Source organism: Hibiscus syriacus, unplaced genomic scaffold (genome assembly GCF_006381635.1).
Source record: "Hibiscus syriacus cultivar Baekdansim isolate YM2019G1 unplaced genomic scaffold, ASM638163v2 tig00111336_pilon, whole genome shotgun sequence".
NCBI classification, from domain to species: Eukaryota; Viridiplantae; Streptophyta; class Magnoliopsida; order Malvales; family Malvaceae; genus Hibiscus; species Hibiscus syriacus.
The window spans coordinates 309,748-328,513 of NW_024063063.1; the positions used below are offsets into that span (position 1 = coordinate 309,748).

Sequence of the window (18,766 nt, forward strand, 5' to 3'; positions counted from 1 at the left end):
AATATGTAAACACACTTAATAATAATAATAATATCTATAATATTTTTTTAAGTCGGTCAAAATCGGGTGTCTACATTTGGTTATCTGGAAGTAAGTTTTTCCTCTTTCGCACTTTCTAATTTTCAGCTCGCATTGTGTGTGTTTTGTTGAAATTTTTATGTTTATGGAATTGCGTGTCAATGATATGGATATTTAGTGTTAGTTTTGAACCAAAACTATATAATTTTCTTTCTTTCTTCTTAATAAAAACTTTTAGTACTCCTTATGAAATATATTCAGTCCATCAGAATATAAATGAATATAAATGAAAGAGGGTCCTAGCCTAATTTTTTTTTTTATCTTCTTGTTTGGTTTTTCTTTAAATCAAGGAATTGGTTGTGACTATTAACATAGTAAAATCGTCAGACTCAATCCGAGAGATTGTTGGTACTAGTTTACTGAAATTGTATTGATCCGACCTATGGTTTTCGGCGTCCTGCGGACTTGTATTATTTTTAATAAGTTCATGTTGATTATGAGATTGATATATCATGAACGAATTGGATTTTTTACATGTTTTGGAAATTGATGACTGTGTTGCAAGTTTTAAAAGTTGGGGGACCTAAATGCAATCGCCTGAAAAGTTTAGTGATCATATTGCAAACGTACTAACAACAGTGTAACGGCGTCAAATGGCCGGTTACGTCGGGGACCATATTACAAACGAAATAAATATTGAAGGACTGTATTGCAAATTTTAAAAGTTAAGGACCTAAGTAAAAGCTTTAGAAAAGTTCAGTGACCATTATTATATTTTACCCTAATTAAAATGGTAATTTCAGTATACATTGACTATTATGTATTTTATCCTAAACAATTAAACATTCTCACAGTTTTTTCTTTCCTTTTCTTTTCCGTGCGATTAAAATATTCCTTCTTTTATCTTAAAAAATTTACTTTTTCTCTTTTATTTCACATGCTACACATTAGTTTTCATCAGTTCTAACGAGCATTTTAATCAATCACCAACCCTTTGTTTCTTTTTGTGTGAATAAAATCACATATTCAGAAGTTTCATCTTTTTTTCCCTTTCGATTTCCAAAATTTGATTCTCCTCTTTTGTTTCTTAGTTTTGGGAAGATCTGGTGTGTGGTTTACAGATGGGGAGGTTATTTGTGGAGAATCTTGAAGGGAAAGTCTATAGCTGCATGTACTGCAAAATACATCTTGCACTTGTTGATGATATTGTTTCCAAGGTTGTTCTTTTATTTACTACTTAATAAATTTGAATCCTTCGACCCTTGTCTGTTTTTTCTAGCGAAATCTTCATCTGGGTATTTTTAATTTCATAGTTTTTACTAAGTTTATGTATGATGATTTTGATTTGGGTATATCTAACGGTCAATCATTTTATAATTTCTTAGGATTTATTACTAGGAGTAGTATTTAATTCAAGATTTCTTTTCAGATGAAATTTGTAGTTGATGAGACCCCATGATTGAATAGATTGAAAAATTAGAAATATGCATAATCTATGTTTGTCTTTCTGGAATCGTTTGCTTTGTATTTGGAAGTTCAGTGGTTCTACTATGTTAACATACCGGAAGGATCTAGATGTATTTTGTTGTTGTTGTTGTCTCTTTTTAAGCATAGATGGTTAGGTGGGTGTCTTTTGGAAGGGCTTGCCACTTTCTGATGATGGCACTTTAGGATAATTATGAATTTACACGCATGCGTGTATATTATATGTTTTTGTGTATGTATATTGTATTTGAAAGGACTTGTTTAGGAGATAAAACCTGGTACCGGGAATGAATTGAAATCTTTTGTATTGTTATATGATATGCAATAATAGTGTTGAAACCAGGTTAACACAAAATAAAAACAAGTCTCAATCTGAAAGTAGTTGAATCAGCTGGTTGAGTTCTTTCTCATTGTTGGTCCCTGATTGAGGGTGATATCCTCCTAAAGATGCAGAGTTTCCAAGTTTACTAGTATGATGCTTAGATTTTCGATATTCGTCTGTGATAATTGGCACTTTGTACTAATAGTTGAGTATGAAACCAATAGCCATGCTATTTTAACGAAGATGGTGAACCGTCTTATGCAGTAAAGTCAATCACTTGAATGTTAAAATGCATATAATTGATTTAAGACGTGAAAGTGGTTTAGTGGATTAAAATTACAGTAATGGAGATTGCTTTTACAGCTAAACTTCTAATTGATTTACGTTTGGTTTTAAAATGACAATTAGACAATTGTATTTTTCATATGTATATTGCCGTAGTTCATTGTTATCGAGTTTTTTTCTTTTTTTCCTTTCACATTGTTTTTAACAATTTTCATATTGTCCAAAAAAATTAGTTCTGGGTTCTCTTAGAAGCTTAGTCTCTAACTATGTTTTTTGTCTTTGTTCTTCCATTCAGTCCTTCCAGAGCAGGCTTGGGAAAGCATATCTCTTCAGTAAGGTGTAAGTTTTCTCGATTTTGGGCACCCTATTAATACCAAATATGTCTACAGTGACACCGAACAGGACCGACAACTCTTAACGATTGCCTATATCATAAGCTGCTGGTTACTTCAATTACGATACAATTAATCCGGGTTTTGCCCAACTATGGTGCGCTCGTAATGTCTTGTGTGATGCATAAGAAAGATTCTGCTTCTCGAATTCATTTTAGATTCTAACAGTTTGTTTAGTTCACTTTGAGCAATATAATAGCCTTCAATTGCCCAAAAGTCCTCTTATGTGTGTTACTATAGCCTCTTGAATACAAGACAGGGATTACAGGTATCTGCTTAACAGTAGACTAGGGTGGTCAAGGATGCCTTTCGTTGAAATCCAACTTACATCATCTTTTGAGAAATGAGATTTGATGTTTTTTGCAGTTTTCATTTTCATAGATAAATTTTTCATTATTTGATAGGGTGAATGTTTCTTCTGGGGAGAAGGAAGATAGAATGATGATGACAGGGTTGCACACTGTAGTGGAAATCTTCTGCATTGGGTGTGGATCAAATGTGGGGTGGAAATATGTAAGCTTTACTGTTACGTATTCGAAGTTCAATGGTTTAATGCATCTTTGTCTGTTCCCATTAGTTACAAGGTTAGTTTCTTTCAGGAGTTTGCCCATGAGAATGACCAGAAGTACAAGGAAGGAAAATCCGTAATTGAACGGTGAGTGAAGTAATCAGAAACATTGAGAGAAGTTTAGATTCTGTTTTATGTCCTGAGACATTTTTGGACATGGGTATAGGATAGTATTGAGCAATGTAGTTCTTAACAAAGATTTTCTGCATCATGGTATTGAGCAGGTTTAAGGTGTCCGGTCCTGATGGAAGCCACTATTGGGTTAGCCATGAAACACATGTTGGTGGAAGTGATGCAGATGATGTTTGACTAAACCGATGAATTCCAATTGTACATTCTTTTACCCCCTAAAATCTCTCATTCAAATAATCTGAATTCTTAAAAAAAAGGGCTTTCTTATTTAAACACCTTCCATGCTGTTAAAGAACATATGATAGGAAAGATTGAAATCTTGATTCTGATTTAGTTACTGTCACAATTTGACTTAATATCATGTTTTAATTTGCAATATTGAAGATTCAGGTGTTGATTTTGATGACTTGTAGTAGGATATCTGTCGTTACCCAGAATGCTATAACTTGCTTTTTTGGGGCTAAAATAACTTGCATTTTTTATATACACACCATTATCCAATTCAGGTATTGTAGAGGCATATTATGAGAGCGACTCTAATCTTGTTTGTTGCATTCAAGTAACATCATGTTATCAACATATAGTTAGTAACTTGATTTGTTCTAAGTGTTGCTATTATTTACACAAGTCATTCAAGCTCACATTCTGGCAAACTAGGGTTAATTTTTTTCTAGTTGCAGGGGTTTTAAATTGGGTAAACTACACGTTTAGTACCTAAATTATTAGTTTTAGTCCGTTAGTATTTAAACTTTCAATTTTTTCAAAATCAGACCAAATATTTAATTTTTGTTTCATTTTAGAACCCACATTAAGAATTTAATGTTAAGTATTTTTAAAAAAATTTGAAAGTTTAGGTATTGTAGTGGGCAAAAACTGATAGTTTAGATACTAAATGCGTTAAGTTTTTAACGGCATGGTACTAAAATGAAATAAAAAAATAAAATGTTAGGTATGGTTTTGAAAAAATTAAAAGTTTAAGTACTAAAACGGACTAAAATTGATAATTTAGGTATTAAATGTGTAGTTTATACTTTTAAATGTTGGGTTGATATTTTTGTGGTCAATTTGGGAGAGGGGTTTGGAGTTTTTCGTAGATCGAATTTAAAATTGAAGTGAAATTAGAGTTGAATATAAATCTTTCGATGGTTGCATTTAAGTTTGGGCAAATTATTAATAAAAATGGCGATGAAATCTCCGTTCAAATAATATTATAGTAGAGGTGGCGGTTTGGTTAAAACAATGAGAGTGGTTAATGTGTTTTTGGTTTATTAAAAATCGAATCTTATATTATATTTTAATTGATTCTACCTCAAATTTTTTTTATAATAATATGTATTTGTATTTACATGGAATAGTATCATCGTTTGAAATACATTTTCATAACATAACAAAATCCAATGAACAAGAAAGTATGCTACATTTTTGGCCTCTCGGTTCACATCCGAGGTTCGGATTGCATGGGCCTTAGAAATATTTTTGTGTGAGTTTGCTAATCGACTGACAATGAAGATGGCGTCTCCCTCAACTATCACATTTTTCAAGATTTTCAGCCGCCAAACGTAAATCTCAGTCGATTGCAAACTGTACAACCTTCGAGCCGATCACAATTTTTTAAAATATAACTTAAAAATTAAATAGGATATATTTAATTATTATATGAACTTAATGTTTGAATTCATTGATTCGAATCTAATTAGAATCTTTAAATATAAATAATTTATTTGAATCATAAATAGAAATTTGTTGAACCTTTGGAGTCGTTCCGATGGTTCAAGGAAGCTTGTTTTTCCTTTGATGATTCGAGTTTGAGCAATGCAGCCTGTATGCGTGAGTTTAGATATAATGCTTATTTAAAAAAAATTAGAAAATTGTATACTTAAATCCTAAGAATTTGTAGCTAAAATGAAGGTACCGATGACCACAAACTTGAATAAGATGGAAGGCCTAAGAATGGGGATGGTGAAGAAAGCAAAAATAATGGAGTGGAGGGGCATGAATGCAAAAAAGCATAAGTAAATAGGAAAAAAATTTATTTTAAAAGGGGTAAACTACACAAATCAACACTTAACTTTCTTCTCACTCCTATTTTAGTCACTCAAATTAAAAAAAATCAATTTATTAACTAAACTTCAATAATTAAACTTTTTTAGTCACTCTTTGGTTAATTTACTAACAAAGTGGTGACATGACATTTTAAATTAAAATTTCCACTTGTTTGACTTTTCAACTTTCTATTTCTATATTTTTTCCTTTTCTTCTTCGCTCTGCTAGGTTTTGCTATAAATACAACCAAGCTCTTTCACTAGTCACTACACGTGTGTATGCCGTAATCCACTACTTAATCCTTTCGGAAGTTGTTCCATGGGAGCCGAACGGAGACTATAAAATAGTCATGAGAACAAATTCTTTGGATGGTGAAAATGACGGCAACTGCCATACTTGCTGACCCCAGATTTTTCATGTAAAGCCATAGCATAGACAATAAGGTTTTGAGATAGCTTCTACTGATTGAACCTCTTATATCTACTGCTATAACACCTTTCATGTAATGCAAGTAAAGAAGGGTTATGGTTATTGGTTACATGTTTTACTGATTAAAGTTATTAATTTGATGGTTGTGATGGGCATTAAATAAAGTATTGATGATGATTTGTAGTGGTTTCTTCAGATGAGTTACTTGCAGTCTTTTATTGGGGATTCTAACTTCACTTTCCTAGTTCTTTTGGATTGGGTTGAATTATTTTTCCTTGGTAAAAACTTGATCCATTTCTTTCTCATGGTTCCATGTCCTTTTCTGCTCCAATTTTGTCAGATCCAGACATAATATTTCATGAATCTATTATAAGTTTGTAGATTGTAGCCGCTACTTTGTATACAAATCTAGGCTAGTTGCTTTAAAATGTTAAGTTCCAGATTTTCAAACAAGTTGAATGTTCAAAACTGAGACCAAATGTTTAGATAACAAATTCGTAGATTACTTTTGTAATTATATTTCAATGCATTTATATAAATAGAAAGGTCCGTATACCAGGACTGAACTGGGAAGTTCTTGTAGTGTTGGGTCTGAAAGATGCTTTAAGGTCCTTCACTTCCGTCGGCTTTGTACTAGTCCTTTTTCTCCTACATGAATGTAACCAAGTTAAATTATTTCCTTGTAATATAACAGTTTTAACAGGAATTGTCTTACTTGTCAGGCTTTTAATACCTCCAGGTACTCCTCTGTTTCCCTCCTTGGAGATGGACTCACAAAAGACTGTAATGAGTCAGATTGGCACTCCGTTCGACTGCCTTGAAATCTAGTGTGCGTAATTTTTTTTTCTTGATGCTATAATTTTGATTGCATACATTTTGAGAAGTTTGGATTATTCTAGTACATGATACATCAATTTATATGGACATTTGAAGTTACTTGATTTCCATTTTTAGTAAAACTTAGCCTTGTCTTAGCCATTTTGCTGTGAAATATGATTATTAACAATAATGATTTTAGATCAGGGTATGTCAGGAATCTGCATAACTGAAAGGCGCATTTTTGTATCTACACCCAACAAGGATAAATGCCTGATATCTTGGAAATAAATAATATTTAAAGTGAATTACTACTTTTTTGCACCTTAGCTGGAGTAACTATCATTAATGCCCAAATTTAAAAAGTAATTTCAAGTCTTAAAATATGATGGATGACCTGTATTTTTCTTATATTTTTTAAGAAAATCCAGGTAAACGTTATTCCAAGGTTTTGTTATATTTTTTATACCTTTTGGTGTTCTGATCACTGGATTCATGAACTTATTGGCTTTGTTTTTTTTTCATTGTGTTTATAGCTAGCAAATCCCCAGCCCGAATCTGCTGCCAGGGGCAACTTAGCTTTGAATCAACCAGCTTTATCACCGGGATTGAGTTCCACAGGGACTCGGAGGCCTTCATCATCTGGGGGTCCAGGTTCAAGACCTGCAACACCCACCCGACGCCCTACATTGACTGCATCTAAACCTGCGAGATCATCAACACCAACGTCCCGGGCCACATTACAGTCACCATCAATTTCTGCATCTAAGCCTGTGACATCTGCAGCAAAGCTTGTAACAAAACCTTTAACTTCGTCAACAAAGCCCACAGTTTCTGCAGTCAAGAGTCTGTCTCCAGCTACTAAGCTCACAGTTTCTGCAAGATCCTCCACACCAACAAGGTCCACAGTGAGGTCTTCGACACCAACTGCAAGACCTATACCTTCATCCAAACCTTCATCAAGAGCTACTACACCAACTCGTCGGCCATCAACACCATCAAGTACTAACATTTCTGCTTCTCCAGCTAAAGCATCTTCTTCAGTTACAAAGCCAACTCCTACAGCCTCTAGAAATTTTGTGCCATCACGTGGTGCCCCTCCGATGGTAGCATCTAGACCATGGAAGACTTCTGAGATGCCTGGTTTCTTGCTTGATACTCCACCAAATTTAAGAACAACCACTACAATAAAACATGTTTTTAGCGGCGTTTTTTAGTCATATAGCGACGTTTTTCATCGCCGAAAAACCTTTGTTGAGCAAAAACTAACACCCAAAAAGCACTGCTGAAACAAACGGAACAAAAGGTAGCAATGTTTGTCGTCCACAAGCGTAGCTAAAGGTTTTAGTGGCTTTTTTACAAACGCGCTAAAGGTAATGATATTTAGCGGCGTTTTTTTTCAAACGTCGCTATTTATCTTTTCTTTTGTGGCGTTTGATTCCAAAATGCCGCTAAATGTTATTTCATATAGTTGCGTTTGTGAATATAAAACGCCGCTATTGACTACGTATATAGATGCGTTTTTTGTATAAACGCCGCAAAAGATATAGAACTTTAGTGGCTTTTTTCAAAAACGCCAATATTAACTATGTATTTAGTGTCTTTTTTTATACAAACACCGTAAATTAAAACTAATTTTTCAAATGTTGTTTTCTACTCTTTTGTTACCCAAATTTAACCTGTAGTATTATCTAATAAACTTGACAACCATAACAACAAACTTGAAATCCATAATAAGAAACTTGAAATCCATAATAATAAATCAAAGTTTACATTAACATAAAATATAAATCAAACTTTATGGTTAAACCAGTCTCTCGCACAATAAAGATATCTACATGTAGAACAATATTCTAGATAAAGTAGCATCTCATTTTTCTATTTGAATGCGTTGAAGTACTTACTTTGCATACAAAGTCATGATAATATCTTTTTTCTAGGGTTGCACATGGAGATAGAACTGTAAACCTTCCAAGTTACCATATATATGTTTGTAGATGGTAATGTAAGAAAAACCTTAAAGCAAATTATACAACTTATGAATAACCAAAAATCATGCAACGAAGGTAATAAACCTTAAAATAGTTTGCCACAGGTGAGACATAAATAAGAAAGGTGTATTCAGGAATAGGTGCAAGACCAAGGACAACTCCACTCCCATGAGCAATGGCCTGATGTACAAAGAACCTTTACCTGGTGGGGGTGTTGTGGAATACGACTATCGGATAGAGCAAAATCGTAATTGATAATTTGAGAAAATAAAAATAAAGATAAAGAATACACAAATTTTACGTAAAAAACCCCTAAATAATATATGATAAAAATCACGGGCAATGAGAAAATATGAATTACAACTTCTCTCGATCTAACAATGAGAAAACAATGACAATTCTCTCTTGATAAAAAGGAGAAAATAACTCTCAAGAAAACTCTTTAAATTCTCTAGTATTGGAAGAAAGCTAGAATGATTTGGAATGGTTTTGAATCTAAATAGGTTAGGATATTTATAGTTGAAGTTTAAGGACTAATCTTGTAAATACCCTAAAATAAAGAGACTAAATTTAATAATTTTCCCTTACCCAATGTCAACAAAAATCAGCTACCAACCATTCGACGCTTCAACAAAATCAGCTGCCTACCCACCGAATGGATTTTGACTTTCAACAGGGGGAACCTGAAAGGAGAAATTAAAACTTCACTTAAAAAATAGGTAAAGCCAATTGCAAACCAAACTCATGCTCCAAATCAAAACTATTAGTTACCCAACGTTTGTTTGCTAAGACAGTTTCCTTTACGGCTTCCACAAACTGCTCCACAATGGGTGATGGTATACACATCCTTTCTGCTTCCTGCTCATTCGGAGAGCATTCTCCTCAGGACGAAAAAGAAGAACAGTGTTATCTTTCCTGTAGGCTTTCAGACCTTCAAATAACCCCTAGAGGAACAAACCAAAAAATCATGATGGGAGAGACAGAAAAGAGAACTGCTATATCGCGAAGCATAAAGATAAATTAAAAAAAATTATGTGTTAAAATTTAAATGGGCCTCAACAGCAAATTATCTTAGAGCGAATATCATGCATGATGGGCTTTCTTTTTCATTTTTAGAGGGATGGTTATGAAAGAGGCCATATCACATATGTAGGCATATAACTAGCTTCACTTGTAAGCATTTACAAATAAGAACAGATGCATGACAACTGAACAGAAACATTAAATACAAGCAAAAGATAAAGATAAACTGGGGCTTAAAGTTAAGAAATGAAACCTGTCCATAATTTAAGACTCCAGCTGAAGGGCTTAATTCAATATTCCCAAACCTTTGTAATTCACCTTTAGAGAAGCTTCCACCTTGAGTACATTTCATTATATACATGTAATCAGTAGGAATAAACCTAAATCCAAGATTTTCCCACTCTATATCAGCTGATTCAATTACTTCACTGCACAGAAGAACAAAGAAAAATTTAACAATATCATAATATGATACCAATCTATAAGAATAAAGGAGATCCCCAACATTGTGGTAACTACAGAGATATTAAACTACTCAGTCATACCATGAAGCTATGGGAAAGGGTGATAGAGGCTAGGTTGAGACAAGTTACTAGGGTTTTGGAAAACCAATTTGGCTTTATGCCAGGCAGGTCTACCACAGAGGCGATTCATCTACTTCGACGACTTATGGAGAAATATAGGGAAAAGTCTAGAGATCTTCACATGGCGTTCATTGACCTTGAGAAGGCTTATGATAGCGTTCCCCGAGATACGATCTGGAAGACTTTGGAAACGAGACGGATCCCAACTGCTTATATCCGGGCGATTTGTGATATGTATTGTAGATCTACTACACACGTCAGGACTACAGTTGGCAACACTGAGGCATTCCCAGTGGAAATCAGACTCCAGGGGTCGGCTCTTAGCCCTTACATCTTTGCCTTGATTATGGACGACATCTATTGTGCGACACCAGATGGTGTACCATGGTTTATGCTTTTCGCTGACGACATTGTCCTAGTTGCTGAAACAAAATCTGAGTTGAATAGTAGACTGGCTACCTGGAAGATTGCTTTGGAAGAAAAAGGTCTAAGGATCAATATTGAAAAGACAAAGTATTTATGTTCAAACTTCAGTGGGGACCAAAACGATGAAGATGTAGAAGTATGCATAGAAGGACACGTTCTCCCCTCAAAGGATTGTTTCAAGTACCTAGGGTCTATGATACATAAAGATGGGGTGTAGAAGATGACGTTACACACCGTATAAAGGCGGGATGGCTAAAGTGGAGGGCTGCTACTGGAGTTTTGTGTGACAAGAAGGTACCTCAAAAACTTAAGGGAAAATTTTATAGAATGACAATAAGATCAGCGCTACTGTATGGATCAGAATGTTGGGCAACCAAGAAGGATCATGTAAGGAGGCTAGAGGCCTCAGAAATGAGAATGCTTCGATGGACATGCGGTAGGACTCTATGGGATATGACAACAAACTCTGCTATTAGGATGTCCTTTGGGGTGGTGCCTGTTTCCGAAAAATTAAGGGAGGGAAGACTACGGTGGTTTGGGCATGTCCTTAGGCGACTACCGTCGGATGCTGTCAGGAGGGTAGAGTCTATTATAGTCGACGGTGCCAGAAGGAGAGGACGACCAAGTAGGAAGTGGGAAGACTGCTTGAGATCTGATTTGATGGATTTAGTCCTTACCGAGGACATGACCTCTGATAGGAAAGTATGGAGACTCAAAACTAGGGTAGTCGAGTAGTGTGGGTCACATCTCTAGGGTGTATCATCTCTATCTTCTTTTAATGCCTTTGTAGTAATTTCCATGACTTCTACTTTTTATACGTTTCTGTTATTGGTATTTATGAAGGCTTAGAACAGGGCTTGCTATCGTTGACTTCTGTGTAACATTCTCTTCACATTTAAATTTAGTCGGGTCTTACGTTCATGTCTATATGCAGAGATTTTTTCGCAGGGATTTATTTGCAGGGATTACTGAAGAAGTACAAACGCGCATATGATATTAATGATATTAATGACTGCATATGAATACTGTTCAACTATGTATTTATTTATACATGCATTGCATTTTATCTATATTTTTAATTTTCTGACTGTCGGAGGTCTTCCACGGAAGCTACTCTCAACCTGGCGTTGGGGGCAGGCTACTACCCTACCTCCCCCTTACCCCATTGCATATGGGAATTGGGTTTTGTTGTTGTTGTTGTGTAATATGATACCTATAAGCAGAAAACTCTTTAAGAAAATAAGAATAAAAAACTTTTTCCCTGTTGAACTATATACCAAATGTGACTATAAGCATGCAACTGCTCAAATGTGCCTCAAAATGCGTTTTTGTTGTTTATCACTTTGCAAAAAAAATTCCAAGTGGAGACCCTAACAATTTGTTCTCCATTAGAGAATTTTGTACTCAAAAATATTTTTTAATTAATGAAAACTGTGCATTCTTTTGCATCCAATGCAATTCTTAATACTCCTTTTTTCATAAGAATAAAAAGTTGAAAACAGAAAGAAACACCAACCAAAGGAATCACAACTGCTAATACTAATCTTCTTTCACTTTTCAGAATAATTAGAACTTTGAAAAAAGTAAGAAAGAAAAAGTTATTTGATTAATAAATCAAAGAAATCAAAGAAAAATGAGCAACTGAAAAGGAGCATATTTCAAACAAAATAATCACAGTAAACCAGAGAGGAAACAAAAAACAAGTTTCCCCGTCATTTCCATAACATAATCAAATCCATAAATATTTAAAAAGGAAAATTTTGCAAGGAAGTAGCGGTTTCAGATTCAGTTTTCTTACTGAATCAAAATTAATGAAGAAATCAGCATCCCCTCGGATTTGAAAGGGGAAGAAACGAAAACAATAAAATGAAATTAAGGACAACAAATATAGATCTTCCCGTTTTCCTTTCTCATTCGAATTTCATTCTTGTTCACCAAGTAGCTGAGATGAAATCACAAAGCATTTTCACGTCCGATCAAAGTATTAAGAGCCAGAACATTTTAAAAGGAAATGAAATTCATTAAATAAGCGAGTGAGAAGAAATGGGTAAAAACCAGATTGGAGGAGATGACGACAGAGAGGTGGCCGCGAGAGTGAAGGTTGGAGAGAAACTTGGAGGTGCCAGACGCTGTTTGATGATGATTGAAAGGCTGAGAAAAAGAGCCTTCCATTGTAGAAGCAGCAGCAAATGGGTTTGGGTAAACAGAGGGAATGAAAAAAATAGATGAAGAGGAAAAATGAAAAACGGTTAAAGGGGCGCGGGATTTAGAAACTATAAACTTGCGGCGTTTGTAAACACAAACTTGCGGCCACCAGAGGTAGGCCTAGGGCCCCAAGTGCTCGATCTTCTTCTGTTGAACCGGGTGCCATTGGTAGATCAAGACGGCAATCATGCTCTCCTTCAGGAGGACGTCTCCCAAATGGTAACATGCATTTAAGTGGCAGCTCTGTACCTGCAGTAAGTCGTGGATATTCCAAAGTTAGTGACAACGTGAGTCCTGTTGTTATTGGAACTAAAATGGTTGAGAGGGTGATAAACATGCGGAAATTGGCACCACTCAAGCCAGATGATAAACATTCTCTCCACGGTAACTCGTCCACGAAATCTGAATCACCAGATAGTTCAGGCTTTGGAAGAACACTTTCAAAGAAATCACTGGATATGGTAAGTGTATCTCCTAAAATTTTCCGTGGCATTATCTTTTAAAAGTTTTCAAACTAGGATCCATCAAATTAGAGTAAAATAATCTGAATATCTTGTTGTCAAGGTATCCCAAAAAGTCAATTTTGGATGTGGATGCCATGGTTACTCCTCTGTTTACGTTTGTCAAAAGTGTTGGGTTCTCATAGGACAATATGTTAGTAATTTGAAGGTCGAGGGAAAGGACGAAACTAATTCTTTCTCTGATTTGAATACTGTCTTGAACAGGATATAAGGCGAAGCATTCCTGGTAATTTGCGGCCATTGATGACGAATATTCCTGCATCATCTATGTAAGTGTGAGATCTGGTCATTCAAGAGGCAGAACAATTAATGTCTCAGACTCCCCTCTTGCTACAAGCAGTAATGGTAGTTCAGAGCTTAGCATAAATAACAACAGGAATTGTTTAGACGGGAGTGAAGTAGAAGATGACATCGGCTGCGAGAGAGTTGGTCGATCCCCTACCAGTGTTCATGCCAGATGATAGTCGGTGCGTTCAACCATGAGATATGGGCCATACATTATTGTTTTAAGTTCTCCAAGATTTAACATTTGGTGGAGAGAACTTATTTCCAGGTGAAAGACACCAAATTTTGTCCCTTGGATTAGCATTATTAAAGAATATATTTTACGTTGCATAACACACATTTTTTTGTGCAATGCTATTACATGGCATTTAATGTGATAATATTTATGGTATATAATGTATATGTATTATATAATAAATACATACTAGGTTACATACTATAATTAAATAACACATTATATTGTGCATACATATTAATTCAAGCTCTGGTTTTTTATAGAAATGGGTCCAACCCAGCTGCCCAACATCACGTGCGGCCCACACCACGCAAGCCCAAGACCCGTGGCACCCCTAACCCAGATCAGCTAGGGTTCTCAAACCCTAACAACTTCTCCACCAGCGTCGCAACAAGATACCAGAGGACCCCTTCTGCTTCACGTCTCACGGCTGCATGACCGCTTCTCACGCGCAACAAACCCGCCTTTCTCGGCCTCCAACCGACGTGAACGTATGAGACATCAACAACCCACCACAACATGCAAAACAACAAGAGTTAGAGTTTGATTAGGACTCAAACTAGGCTAAAAATAGCATGCGTTTTTTAGTATAAATAAACATGTAATCATCCATTTGTAAGACACAAATGATATGAAATAAACAAGCAAAATTTCAAGCAACTCGTAGCCATTTTTCGAAGCATTTATACTTCGAAAGGTAAAGTTCATACCTATGCATGTTGTTTTTCCTTACCCTTGCTGTGTTTTAATTCGATAGAAAATCGAGAGAAGCATTTTTGGCCGATGAATGGGGGTGTTTTCGAGATCTATTTTTGTAGATCTAGCCCCGAGGCTTGTGTTTTTTAAAAACTATTCGGATTTTTAAAACAAGGAGAAGATGGGCTTTCAAAAAACAAATAATAAAATCAAATTTTGCCGCCGATGAACAGCGGCGGCGAGGCGGCTATGGTGATTGGAATCTGGGATTTGGGGTTTTGTTCTTCATAGCCGAAGAACAATTGAGAGCATATGGGTTTTTTTTAAAGTGATGGAAATGTGAAATTAAGAGAGAAAGTTGGCTTAAATACCTAACCCGATCCAACCCATCGACCCGACCCAAAGAGCATAGGATCCGCGTGTTTTAGAGATAAATAGGGTAAACTACCCTTTTGATCCCTCTGGTTTTAAAACTTCTATTTTGACCCCCATAATCGATTTTTAAACCCCAATTCTCTTTTAATTTGGCCACTCGATTTTCTTTTCTTTTCAATTTAACCCCTGCTAACTTCAGTTCGTCTATTAAATTTTAATTTTCTTTATTTATTTGTTTTTCTTATTATTTTTGTTATATATATATTACGTTTCATTAATTTTATTATATATATTTTATCGTTTGTATTATTATTATTATATATATATAATTATATCTCCTATTTTATTTCCTATATATATATATATATTTACTTTTGGTTTTGTATTTTACATTTTTATTATTATAATTTTACTTATTTATATATATATATATATCTTTTTTTTTCTTTTTATGTTTTATTTATTATTTTCTTTTATTTTTTATATTCTCTACTTTTATCTTTTATCTCCCTTTTATTTGTTTTATTTATTTACATTATCTTCTTATTGTTATTTAGTTGTTTGCTATGTATATATTAGTATTATTATTTTTCTTCATTTTATTTATTTTATTCATTTGTATCATTTACTTTATTTTTATCTTATTTATGTTTTTTTATTACTTTCCTTATTTCACTCGTTTTACTTTCTTTATTATTTTTTTCCAATCTAACACATCTTTTGACTTTTAAAGGGTACGTTTTCAATCAAACAAAGGTAAGTTTTGGATCGCTATTTTACCTTTTAATTTAAACTTATAATTTTTTTAAAGACAACTGAAAATTACGTTGTACCGAAAGGGCAGTTCAAGGGTGCTAACCCTTCATTGACTATAATCGACTCCCGAATCCGAAATATCACTGATAAACCGCAAATCATGTAAGAAATAAAGGTATGATCAACATATTTGTTTTAAAATAATGATCGGTGGCGACTCCTAATCCATTTTCCTAAGTCGAATCCCAATTCTGAGCCCACCCAAAAGACGGTTCCGGTAGCTTGGCGACTCCACTGGGGAAACAGGTAAGTGGGTCAGGCTAAGGTATTTTCCAGTTGTCTTCTTAACGAAAATGGTAAGTTTAAATTTTAAGGTAACATTTCGATCCTTATTGCTTACTTTTGATTATATTTTCAAGTAAATAGTTGTATTAACTGTTTTTCTAATGATTTCATCCTTTAAAGATTTTTTTCATCTAAGTGGGGGTGAAAGCGACGCTCCCATGAGAATTTATTCTCCGTATGGGCCTAGAAAGTAACCTTCGGGATTCATATTCCTTATGCTTTCGTATGAATTTATTCTCCGTATAAGCATAAGGGAATGTTTTCTCTCGAGTTTAACTTAGTCCACACAAGCTTGTAATGGGCTTAGGACTAAAGGTCTGGCAGGCCCAAGGGGGCATCGGCAAGGAGAACTCGGGTACTATTTTTTAGAACCTAAACCGGGAGACTATGGAGAAATAGAGCCTACCCTAAAACCCCATTTCAAACCCTAGGACATTTTTACTCTAACCATGCTGCTTATTTGTCTTTATACTTTTCTTTCTTTATTTCATCGTTTATATTTCTTTTATTATTTTTACTAACTTTTTGCTTTCGTGTTTGTTTTTTAGCATTTGCATCATAAAAGTGGCTATTGATCCCTAAACAGTGTTTGTTATACCCAAATAATCTGAATTAATGGACAAAGGTGTTGTAATAGAATAGATAAAAAAATGCCAAGGCACGACTATGGTCCGAGAAGACTCAGAGAGAGAAGGGAGACAGTCTTCAGGGAAGCTATGTGTCAGAACTGGTCAGCTATGTCTCTGTCAGCCTGAAGCAGAACGATGTCCAAGAACTACAGAGTATTTTGGACAGTTAGAAAGGTGACCAAAAGCAGAAGTTCAGCCAACGGTATGGTGATATCGCACTCCTACTCCATGTTAAGATAGACGAGCCCTTGATCAGAGCCTTGATTAAATTTTGGAATCTGAGATACAGCTGCTTCACCTTTAACCGGGAGGACATGGTGTCCACCATCGAAGAGTATGCTACGTTGCTACACTGTGAAAGCATCAGACTGGAGCGAGCCTATATTAAGCATATCAAAAGTCAACCCTTCAAAAATGGGTTGGCCAAAGTCGCGGGAGTAGACGAGAAATGGGTAGCTGATCAGACTCATCGCAGAGGTACCGAGGAAGGAATTCCTTGGGCTGACATCAAACAACTAATGAAGAACCACCCTGATGAATGGAAGATTATAAACCTTTTTGCACTGGGTTTGTACGGTTTGGTTATCTTTTCGAAGACTTTAGGGTGCATCGACGCAGCCGTGGTGGAACTATTTGAACAACTTTCGAGGCGAGTCAACCCAGCACCGCCCATCTTAGCCGAGACCTTTTGATCTCTCAACCATTACAGAAGAACTGGCAGAGGAAGGTTCATTGGGTGTGCTCAGCTCCTTCAAGTCTGGATTCACAGCCACTTTTGGAAGACTAACGAGGTTTCCTATCGCCGATTCAGTACCAATTATTAACCTTTAGGTGAACTCATCACTTTGAAATGGCATGAAGGTGCCTCACAAGAGAAATGGATGAAAGTCTTCACACATCTTCAGGACCGGGATATTGCCTAAAGAGCCCCTGGTTGTTCCTCAATGACATTCTTTTTCGGTGTGGGGATTCTGATACTATGACCTTACTTGGACTATGGGGTGGAGTTGGATATTCTCTGCTTTAGATAATATGGGCACGTCAGTTTATCCCAGCAACATATGGACTAGTTGGATCAGAGTTTATGTACCATGGAGAAAACTACAAAAAGATGATCAAAGAGGTAGCTGAGTCGTGGAAGAAAGTGTTCCGGATGGATATCGTGGCTGCCAAAGATATGCTTACTCCAGATTATTTGGAGTGGCGAAGATTAAGGAAAAACGACAACATCCCGGTGCCAGACTGTGAGGACACCCGGACTATGGAAAAATATCTCAGGCCTGTCCTTTCCGAGCTTGAGCTAGCAAAGACAGAGTTTGAAGCTGTGAATAATGAGTTAAAGCAGAAGGTAAGGAAACTTGAAGCTGAACGCTATCAGTGGAAGCTAGATGCCGACACTCAGAAATATCGAGCAGGCAATCTGGAGAAGGAACAAAAGCAAAACCGTTTCGAGCTCGAAGACTTGAGAAAGGGGTATCAAGATAAAGTAAATGATAACTCCAAGTTGAAAGTAACCTCTGAATAATGGAAAGACGAAGCTCACAGTCTGAAAAGGAAGTTCAAGGGGCCTGATGAAAGAGCTTGGAAGGAACAGCTGAAGACTGCTTAGAGGCACTTAGTAGATAATCAACATCATAACCAACGCTTGAGAATCCTGGTGGCTGATCTAGAGAAACAACATGAGAGAGATATCAAGACAATAGCTGAGTTAGAAGTTATTATAGATGGGTTCAAGAAACATGCGAGTGAGCTTCAGATAGTTCCCTTTGACAGAGGTTTACAATGACGTTTCCGTTAGGAGCAAGCACAACAAAGGGTGAAGGCCAGAGACACAGTCATCCGAGATTTCCTGGATCAAGTATAGAAGGCAGCCCGTCATCTACACGGCCTAGCACGGGAAGCTGGAGTGGTTCGATAAGGCATTCAACCATTGACAGATAAAGGCAGAAGACTTGTCAACCTACTAAAAGATGTTCGGGGTCTAGAGGATTTAGTCTAGATGTACCTTTGATTGTTTTTATGTCTCTGAAAAGATAAAATATTTTTTCTAAATAAGGATTATTTATAATAATAGACATTTTTTTTGTATCAATGCCTCTAAATTACATACATCATGCATTGCATACCTTGCATTTTATATTTCATGTTTATGTTTTATTTTTTTTTCTATGTTTTTACATTCATATTAACTATCAGAACATGTCT

General features: G+C 35.6%; 3 protein-coding genes across 3 annotated transcripts; all 3 read left to right on the forward strand.

Annotated features, from left to right (window-relative positions):
* The first annotated feature begins 1,119 nt into the window (after positions 1–1,119).
* Positions 1,120–3,540, forward strand: LOC120158951 (protein yippee-like). The gene is made up of 5 exons (XM_039169662.1): positions 1,120–1,235; positions 2,406–2,449; positions 2,907–3,015; positions 3,102–3,157; positions 3,295–3,540. The coding sequence occupies exons 1-5, from the start codon at positions 1,140–1,142 to the stop codon at positions 3,377–3,379; spliced, it is 390 nt and encodes a 129-aa protein (XP_039025593.1). The 5' UTR covers positions 1,120–1,139; the 3' UTR covers positions 3,380–3,540.
* Positions 3,541–5,622: 2,082 nt separating this feature from the next.
* On the forward strand, positions 5,623–7,707 carry LOC120158954 (leucine-rich repeat extensin-like protein 5). The gene is made up of 4 exons (XM_039169664.1): positions 5,623–5,663; positions 6,217–6,282; positions 6,397–6,457; positions 7,027–7,707. The coding sequence occupies exons 1-4, from the start codon at positions 5,623–5,625 to the stop codon at positions 7,705–7,707; spliced, it is 849 nt and encodes a 282-aa protein (XP_039025595.1).
* A 5,119-nt stretch (positions 7,708–12,826) lies between these two features.
* On the forward strand, positions 12,827–13,788 carry LOC120158950. Its single transcript, XM_039169660.1, has 2 exons — positions 12,827–13,180; positions 13,445–13,788. Exons 1-2 carry the CDS (start codon positions 12,944–12,946, stop codon positions 13,511–13,513), a joined length of 306 nt encoding a protein of 101 aa, XP_039025591.1. The 5' UTR covers positions 12,827–12,943; the 3' UTR covers positions 13,514–13,788.
* Positions 13,789–18,766: the final 4,978 nt, after the last annotated feature.

Excerpts from the sequence above, each read along its gene's own strand:
- LOC120158951 (XM_039169662.1), top strand. The coding sequence starts at position 1,140 with ATGGGGAGGTTATTTGTGGAGAATCTTGAAGGGAAAGTCTATAGCTGC. Across the intron at positions 3,016-3,101 it reads CAAATGTGGGGTGGAAATAT|GAGTTTGCCCATGAGAATGA; the intron begins GTAAGCTTTACT and ends AGTTTCTTTCAG. Across the intron at positions 3,158-3,294 it reads GGAAAATCCGTAATTGAACG|GTTTAAGGTGTCCGGTCCTG; the intron begins GTGAGTGAAGTA and ends GGTATTGAGCAG.
- LOC120158954 (XM_039169664.1), top strand. The coding sequence starts at position 5,623 with ATGACGGCAACTGCCATACTTGCTGACCCCAGATTTTTCAT. Across the intron at positions 5,664-6,216 it reads GCTGACCCCAGATTTTTCAT|AAAGGTCCGTATACCAGGAC; the intron begins GTAAAGCCATAG and ends TTATATAAATAG. Across the intron at positions 6,283-6,396 it reads GGTCTGAAAGATGCTTTAAG|GCTTTTAATACCTCCAGGTA; the intron begins GTCCTTCACTTC and ends CTTACTTGTCAG.
- LOC120158950 (XM_039169660.1), top strand. The coding sequence starts at position 12,944 with ATGCATTTAAGTGGCAGCTCTGTACCTGCAGTAAGTCGTGGATATTCC. Across the intron at positions 13,181-13,444 it reads CAAAGAAATCACTGGATATG|GATATAAGGCGAAGCATTCC; the intron begins GTAAGTGTATCT and ends TGTCTTGAACAG.